Genomic DNA, 8,639 nt, shown 5'->3' with positions numbered 1-8,639 from the left:
GAGTCGAGCTGCTACATCTTGGGATACAAACTACTGGGTCTTCATCATAAGGACTACGGGCGATGTTCATGGAGCATTCACGGGGAACGAGATGCATAACGTGGACAATCACAGGGGAAAATTGTGCGGTGTCTCCTTTTTGCCTTTAGTTGTTCCGCCACGAACCGTGACAGAACAACGGGTGCCGAGAACAACCTGCCAAGGCAGTTTGCCCTGACTCACGCTCTGCATTAATTAGTTGTTCAACTCGATCACAGGGGCGCTCAATGAGCGCCGCTCAAGGCCTTCGAATCTTAGAGTTGCCAAGCTCTGTCCACTGTACGAAAATGATTGTGTGTGGGCGTGGACCCATGTCTTGGTTCCCAAGATTGTCGGGTGCAGTGGTGCAGAGTGCACAACTACGGAATCTTAGCTTGAGCTTGGGGCTAATTGATGATTTCATGAGTGTGACTGTAGAGGGAATCTGTACATTCCATTAGTCATTGCCTTGAGTTCTGTAATGGTCATCATGGTGGGGAACCAGTCGACAACTCCCACAAGTCCTGTCGGTTTGCAGATTGCCCAAGCATGCGGTGTTGCTATAGAGAACGTGTATCTTTTACGACATATCACAGATAATGAGTTGAAGAGCAAATGTGAAGAGCTGCTCATTAAGAAGAAGATTGAGTATGCACAGGTTTTGAACTAGTATGACTACTTGCAGAGAGTCAAGCTTCAGAGTTCTCGCCGAGAACTTCTCGGATAGTGGAATCATCGACGAGCCCTTCTGTTCTTGAATGGTGTACCGCCGATGCTAACTTATGGTTCAAGTATGAAACGCAATATTGAGGACGGTCTGACGCATCCAGAGAAGCCCGTAGGGTATGGTGAGCCCTGACGATGCAGTCTAATTATGAAGTTGGGAAAATGCATTTCCGTCATCAGGTGATGGCCTGGTCTGGGATACAGATTGGAATGGCACGACGAATAAGCGTAATACTGAGTGAATTCGAGGCTCGCATGATGTGGCTCACATCAGAGGAATCCCTTATGTGCTCACGACGTCGGGTTTCAGTGGGGCTGAAAGCTGCTAATTTGACCGTTTCCATTGCCGAAGGAGGCTTCTCCATATATTCCTCTATAGGAAGAGTCGTCCCTCCGTACATCAAGGTCGACAACACATTCGCTTGTCAACGCCCTTCAAGATTTGGACAAGTTGAATTGAAGACTATTCAGTCATCATGATTACGTTCGTGTACTTCCAAGAGACCTCAGAATCTTTGGAACGGCTGAGTTCAGCAATTATTTGGAGAGTTCATAGACGACGTGAAGCGAAAACACTTTTTTCCACCGCACATCGTGGAATTGACAACGAATCATCATCAGTTAGTGACGAGGGAGAAACTCATCGAGCCGTGGAAGGGAAGTCTAAAAATCCCCGACTCGAAACCCGATCTAGGAAATCGGATACAGCTACCCAATGCAACTGGTTGGCTCGATCTGTTCGAAAATATTCTGGGCCACTGAATGAAAGAAAATTCATCGTAAGTGTTACTTCCTGTAGCACTTCCGGGTCGGAGTTGTCTCAGGGGGTTGAAGGACAACCCTTACCCCTGCAAGAAGGCATCAGTAAAGAGTGACAGAAGGCGACTGAATGCTCACCTTTTCACTAAAGAAGCGCATAGAGCCGATTTGAAATCACCCTTGAGGGGCGTACCATCGATAGTCACCCATGGAGTGTATCTATGTGGGGGTTGAAGGTCTTCCGTTTCTGAGCGACAGGCTTGACATTATGTTGGAGAAGAGCTCAGCTCACCCTTAGCGAACTCAGCGACGATGCCAAGGGACTCAGGGCTGCCAATACAGGCTAAGACCTCGGCTCGAGAAGGGAGACCGCTGATGGCTGAGGAAAGGACACACGATCAATCACTGAGGAATGGATTGAGCCCTATGGCTAAGTAGCAGCTCCCCAGCAACGGTGGAAAGCAAGGATCGACTTGAGACGTACATTCAATTATCCAGTCACTGGTATTGTGCTTGAGAATAGCCTCTTCCTCCAGATAGACAGCATTGAAAGTTTGGAGTTGATCGCCGCCTCCTTTTTTGATGATGCATCCTTGGACGAGATTTATTTCGCATTCTTGGGGACCATGCTGACAGGTGTACTTCTTGGTTCTCGGATCGTACCTGTTACGTATCTTCCACGAAGACACCTAAGATATCTCCTTACCCAGCATTCCCGAAAGGAACCAGGCTCAAGTCCATGTTCTTCGTCATTGACTCTTCATCCATGACAGATTTGAGTTCTCCCACAATGAAACCGACCGACGCTCGACAGTACGTCTCGTAGTAAACAGATACTTTCACCTTGCTATGATCGATTGATGTACAGCCAGCGAGAAGCAAGACGAACACGGAAGTGCCAAGGAGGACTGCCATTTTGAGGAAACGACGAATATCTGATAATGTGTTCAAATGGGCTCTATAACAGAGGGAGTACCGCCACGTGACGCCATGAGAGAGTCCTGTGGAACTCAGTGTCACGCGCAAGTTGCGTGTGACCCTGAGTTCCTGTTAGTAGTAACACCCGCACTGGTTGACTTAACAACACTTGGGATAGCCATAATAGGTAATAAGGCCTCTTATCTTGTCCATTTCAGCCTGAGGGCTGCGAGCCGTTTCATGCAACGACTAATGGGCGAGCGAGGTTCGTGCATACGTGCGCGAGCAGTTCCACAGTTGCGCGGCGCAACGCGCGTGACAATGCAAGGTACATGCGTACAGACTGCTCGTCGCGCTCATCAAGAGGAGTGCATCAAGGGCTGCGAAGTGACTGACGGTGAAACTGCCATCAATGAAGGGCCTTGGACAGCGACTTAGGCGTTCAGGACGATATCAAAATATGTGGTTTTCCTGATCATCCGGGCAGGGGAGCTTTCCGACTACATCGTGGGAAATTAGAACGAAAATTTCTCGAAAATTCATCAGGACTCCTTTACAGTAAGGGCTTTACTGTAAGGGAGTCCCTACTTATCGTTCGTCACATTATCACACACACTTACTTATCTTCACCACGCACAGTTGATCGCGAATGTCTGTGAATGTATGCATGACAGGCTGTTCGCAGCAGTGCTTATACGCGTCTTATTGGTGGTTTACCTGGACTGTCCGGGTAAACCACCAGTCCGGAGCCGGACAATTTGGAAGGACTCCTCAAAGCACTACAGCTTAGCATGATTCCCTGTCTTCTACGGTCGAGAATTGCCCTACTGGTGGACCACCTGGGGGGCCTTTCACAAGCAGCATGGCTGTATAGTTGAGGATGGAAGCCGGCGTTGCTGATATTGTTTCTTGTCCTCAATGGACTTCTGTTATCACTTCTTATGTCGATTTCCATGATGATGGCCGTCATCACTTTCTTGAGAGTGTAAACTTACTGGCGTTTACATCATGTTTCTATACCAGACGAGTACCAAGTAGTAGAACATGAACTCTTTCGAGCGGTTTCAGATGATGGTGAGTGACGCCATCGCGATGACTCCGCAACCTCTTATGGCAGCAAAAGCCCCTCATGGCGGTATAGATAAACCACTCTTGGACTAGGTGGAGCTATCAGTCTTATCGATTTCCTGGTTACTTCTAGATCGGGTGTCCCCTTCGTCTTCGTCTCAAGATAGTATTGTGTTCCGAATTAATACGGAGCACCCCCCCCCCATGATTCTCAAAGCAGTCATCAACGCCGGTGTCACAGAGTGTCTCCAATGACCACTGAATCTATTCGTTTTTTGATGAGTCTGATCAGCGAACAAGAATTGTACCTTGCTTCAAACAGGTATTGTGTTAAGAACTATAGAGTCTATAGTAGTCTACGGAGCGGAGTATTCGACAAGCGGGTTTTGACTAAGATTGGGAAGTTTTTCCCAAGTCCAGGCCAGTTTTTCAAAGACGTGAAGATGCGTTCCGGAGTTTAAGATTCTTCTTGTTCTAAAAGACCTACATTCCGCGCGGTCTGCTCACGCGTGCGGACTTCGTGACTTATGAAAGCTGAACGCGTGCGAAGACCGTGCAATCGCAGAGTATCACGATGGAACGGCGAGCTAGTACTCCTGATAGTCACAGTTCTAGAACTTCTAGCGTCATTGACGCATGCATGGTATGCGCCTTGTGCCCCGCGTGCAACTCGCATTCCGAAGGGCATTAGATAGCGACTTAGGCGTTCAGAACAATGTCCAAATATGTTTTTGACTTCATGGTGAGGGCAAAAAGAGTCTGCGTCCTTGGTGCTCTACATTACTACTCCGCGAATATGCTAACGTAACCCACTGATATTCTTGGGTTCTATTACACATCGAAGATGGTTAAACATTCGTAGTGCTCACACACAAGACAGACTGTATTACTAACAGCAAGGATAAGAGATTCGAGAGTGAAATAGTCGCCGATACCCAACACGATGCAGATCGCGGGCATGACATAGAAACTCGGGATAACCTGAGTGATACATACTGGATCAGTACCACCGCTGCAACGCTCAAGCCTTATACTGCATCGCTGATCTAGATCCTGATACATACAGCCATACGGCTCCTATCTCACTTTCGGAAATCCTTACCTGGCACCGTCGCGGGCTTTATAAAGTTCTCAATGATTCTCAAATGTACCGGGTGTGAAGCATAATTCTGATAAGCCTCTACATCTTGTAGACAAACCACAAGCATGAAATCCTGGTTCCTTGCTGGGTCCAAGCCTAGGTCTCTATGAACCTATGAACGATCTGATGCTCTTCTACACAGCTAAGTGCAGTAAAACTAGAGTGCATTCTCTAAAGTCTGTGTCACACACTTACCTGGATGCTTTTGATAGCCGGGATGCTTTCTTCCATCGACAAGCACTTGGCCGTTAACTCATCGATCGTCTCCTCTGAAATACCTTCCTTCAACTTGAAGGAAACCACATGAGTTACTCCAGACATGGATCAAGCGATGGAAGACCGATACTGTGGAGGCAGCACAAAAGCGTTTCCAGGTCAATTGGATTTTTACGTTGATTTTATTGATAGTTTATATCGAACAACACAACGAAAACATATCAAAAGCACTCAAAGAAACAAGACGGCCTCGATACAGATTAACTGCTAAACTGCAGGGCCGTCCGAGAGCCTGAGAATAACGTGGTGTAGACAGTATCGCACCGCAACCAATACGGCATGAGGAAAATTACCAGGCTCGAGGATCGGCAGGAGAATGGTCCGCATTATCTCCATGTGGACCGGATGAGTGCTGTACTCCCTATAGTCCTCGATAGTGTTGAACTTAACGAGGAACATCATGTGGTGGTTCCTTTCTTTATCTAAGCCCATGTCTCGATGGACCTGAACTACACGAGCTGAACCTTTCAACAGAAATACACTCTTGAAGAGGCTACAGGTTCAAACCATGGGAGAAGAGAAACGAAGGAGTACCGTGATGTCCTTGACGATAGGTAAGTCCCCAAGGGTCTTGCACGAGTCCACGAGCCTCTGTATAGCCTCTTCAGAAGCGTCCTCCTTCAGCTTGAAGGCCACCATATGAGTTACTCCTGCCATATCAGCGCTTCTACAGCTTAGCGGGAAAAACGACTGATAGAAAACCGCTGCTAGCAGTATGGGAACAGCGACGAGGAAGAGACGGTTGGTCATATAGACCAAGACTAGTAGATGATCTTCTCGATAGTGAACTTCAACAAAACGAGCCTTAACAATGTAGATAGAAAGTATTGGAAAACGCACCAGTTGCATTGAATGTTCTCCATCAAACTCTCACATGTCCTTTATTTCGTCCGACGGTACCTTCACGTTACTCGTAATACAAAGCACTGATGATTACCATGAGTGCATGTGGTCATTACACACAGTGACAAGGGAAGAATATATACTAATATGATAGCAAGTGTAGCTGTGCTCAGCTTGAGAGAGCTAAGGTCGATAGGGCACATCGAACTCACATAGGCTGTACTCTCCCATGCATTACACAGGACATAATAATAATCGATAATAATCAAAACCGCATAGAGCCGGATGATCAGGCCCTGATCATGGCTCCTTGATAAGTGAGAACTTCCCAGCGAAGGAAGCGCCGTCCTCTTTCTCCTCCTCCTCAACCGCACTTTTGGAAATATAACTAACCCTCTAGATCGATGTGAAGCCCTCCAGGTACTCCCTACTAAAGTGTACTCGGCCATTTCGTTACACTACGCGTCGCGATTGAAAAGGCTCTAATAGGACCACCCTAAGGAACTCATCGTCGACAGTGCCTAATCTATTTTTGGGTTACACTTCCATTTGAGAAAAGCGCGCGCCCAGCTTTCGGCGCTTTCTGTACTCCATAGGCGTTTTCAAAGGGAGCTGAGGTGTTTATCAGGTAAAACGTGTTATGGTACCGGATATCACCAAGCTGTTGATATCAGGGTGGAAACAAGAAAGGCCTGTTGTGATATATATTCATATCTCGCTCATCTTGTGATTCATATCTCGCTCGCCTTTATGCAATTTGCATGAATCGTGCATGTCCATGGAAGTTATTACGTTGTAACACTCATCACTCACATTTTCTAAGAAAATGTGAGTGATGAATTTTTCTTTCTTATTTCTTTCTTATTTTTCTCAATTTTTCTTGTGTTAACCGTCTACATGGAAGATAACAAGGCCCAACTTTTTGGTAAAGCTTTTATGGCGAGAACAAGTTGGTGCCATTACCTGCTTCCGCCAAGGGGGCGGCGGGAACAGATATCGCCGAAATTAGTGAAGCAATGCCGGCAGAGGTTTAGAAGTGGAGACGCTGTAGCCTCTATATGATTTTATCCACTATCATACAAATACCGTGTCAGAAATATATGCCACTAAGTTCGATAACACAGAATCCCAAAGTACATGCGTGGCAACCATTCCTTGCATATCGAGGCTGGGGTTTGAACCAGAGACCTATTCCGCGCCACAGGGGCAAGCACGACAGACGGTCCAAACACATAAAATTTTTCCTGGTAGCGAGCTCCGCCACTCCGTCAAGGAAACCGAGTTTGTTCAGATGTCATCAAGAATGGCCTTATTTGAACACATGATGCCTCAATCCGATCTACGCAAACTACTTCATCATCGAATCGATACTACTAGTGATACTAGATATAGGACGATACTACGAGTTGCACCATACTAGTACACAGGACGATACTACGAGTTGCATCATACTAGTACACAAAACGATACTACGAGTTGCATCATACTAGTACACAGGACGATACTACGAGTTGCATCATACTAGTACACAAAACGATACTACGAGTTGCATCATACTAGTACACAGGACGATACTACGAGTTGCATCATACTAGTACACAGGACGATACTACGAGTTGCATTATACTAGTAGTGGTCAATCATCGTCAGTCTCTTCGGATGAGAGATATAGCGGAGGAAAAACTGCATCGCAGTTTTTCCATAGGTGAAACCTCGACGGAGAGTGCTTGCCCACTTCGGGATAGTGCGGATCTCCCAGCGCTGAGGCGATCGAGAACTTGCCCGTTTCATTCGAGCATGTCCAGAGCGGGTTGTCCGTGAAAACAGTGAATCCTGAAAATGGTGAACCGGAAAAAATTACCCTCGAACCCTCAAAACAGTGAAGGAACGAGCGCGCGCCCGCGGCGCGCGCCGACAAAATTCAATTCAAGGTCCTCTTAGTAAGAGGCTCTTACGATTTATGTGTTGTATCGAGCGGTTGGTCTAGCGGTTAGGCGGTGGTGCTGGATATCGAATGTCCAAGGTTCAAATCTGAAGTTCATCAAGATGATTTTATAACTGACTGTAATCCAACGGCTACCATACAAAACAGCACACGAGAAAGAGCAGAAAAAAGTGCGATGTGCTGTAATAGTAGTTTGACGTACAGAACCGCAGAAGTGCGGTTTTCTACAACTAAAACTCGCAGGTAACCATTACAGCACAAAAATAAATCGCACTGTCAAAAGAGCGGCTGCGCTCTTATTTACGAAAAATGTGTTATTATGAAATCGCAGATGCTGTTTTGTATAAAGTTTGTATGCGGTTATGTATTTCGAGTGCTCTTTTGTCCGTTGCCCTTTTCATACATAACAGCAATCGCGATAAGTAACGTGGCGTTTCGATCGTTTGACGGCGGAGCGAAGTCGTCACTCATATTGTTTTACATTACTCGCCGTAACATTGTTTGCTTGTCTTCCAATGGGAAATTTTTTCATTATCAGTTTGCGTTATTTGGTTCCTATGCCTAAACCAATCTGCTGTCATATTTGCAATCGCGGGAGCGACTTTGGGGCGATGGCCGATTGTGACTCGTGTGGTATGAGAATCCATATTGCAGGGTGTGCCGATGAGGCTGTGGATTTTACTTCATCGCAGCGTTATGTATGCCATCGTTGCGAGCGTCAACGGAAAAGGTTCCGAGGAAATAGTACAGTTATTGAGCACTTGATTCCCGCGTTTCGAAAACTTAAAATCAAGTGTATATCGAATGGAACAGAGTCAGCGCGCCTCATGAATGTAAGTATATATTGCTAAGTAACTTTGGCTGTTACTTGTTATTTGTTTGATAAAGTTGCACCTTAAATTGGATTGTTAGGAGAAATTTTTTAGGATCTCATATCACCTTGCA

General features: G+C 46.2%; 2 protein-coding genes across 2 annotated transcripts; both read right to left on the bottom strand.

Moving 5' to 3' along the window:
- Positions 1-1,361: 1,361 nt before the first annotated feature.
- On the bottom strand, positions 1,362-2,418 carry Pmar_PMAR001559 (Gamma-interferon-inducible lysosomal thiol reductase precursor, putative; the record flags this gene model as incomplete). Its single annotated transcript, XM_002788736.1, has 5 exons — positions 1,362-1,407; positions 1,642-1,750; positions 1,796-1,882; positions 1,988-2,166; positions 2,210-2,418. The coding sequence occupies 5 exons, from the start codon at positions 2,416-2,418 to the stop codon at positions 1,362-1,364; spliced, it is 630 nt and encodes a 209-aa protein (XP_002788782.1).
- Positions 2,419-4,320: 1,902 nt separating this feature from the next.
- Positions 4,321-5,563, bottom strand: Pmar_PMAR001558 (hypothetical protein; the record flags this gene model as incomplete). The annotated part of the gene is made up of 5 exons (XM_002788735.1): positions 4,321-4,470; positions 4,641-4,742; positions 4,826-4,899; positions 5,200-5,350; positions 5,441-5,563. 5 exons carry the CDS (start codon positions 5,561-5,563, stop codon positions 4,321-4,323), a joined length of 600 nt encoding a protein of 199 aa, XP_002788781.1.
- Between the last annotated feature and the right edge of the window lie 3,076 nt (positions 5,564-8,639).

Source organism: Perkinsus marinus (genome assembly GCF_000006405.1).
Source record: "Perkinsus marinus ATCC 50983 genomic scaffold scf_1104296927860, whole genome shotgun sequence".
NCBI lineage: Eukaryota > Perkinsozoa > Perkinsida > Perkinsidae > Perkinsus > Perkinsus marinus.
This window is presented reverse-complemented; position numbering and strand designations above follow the sequence as displayed.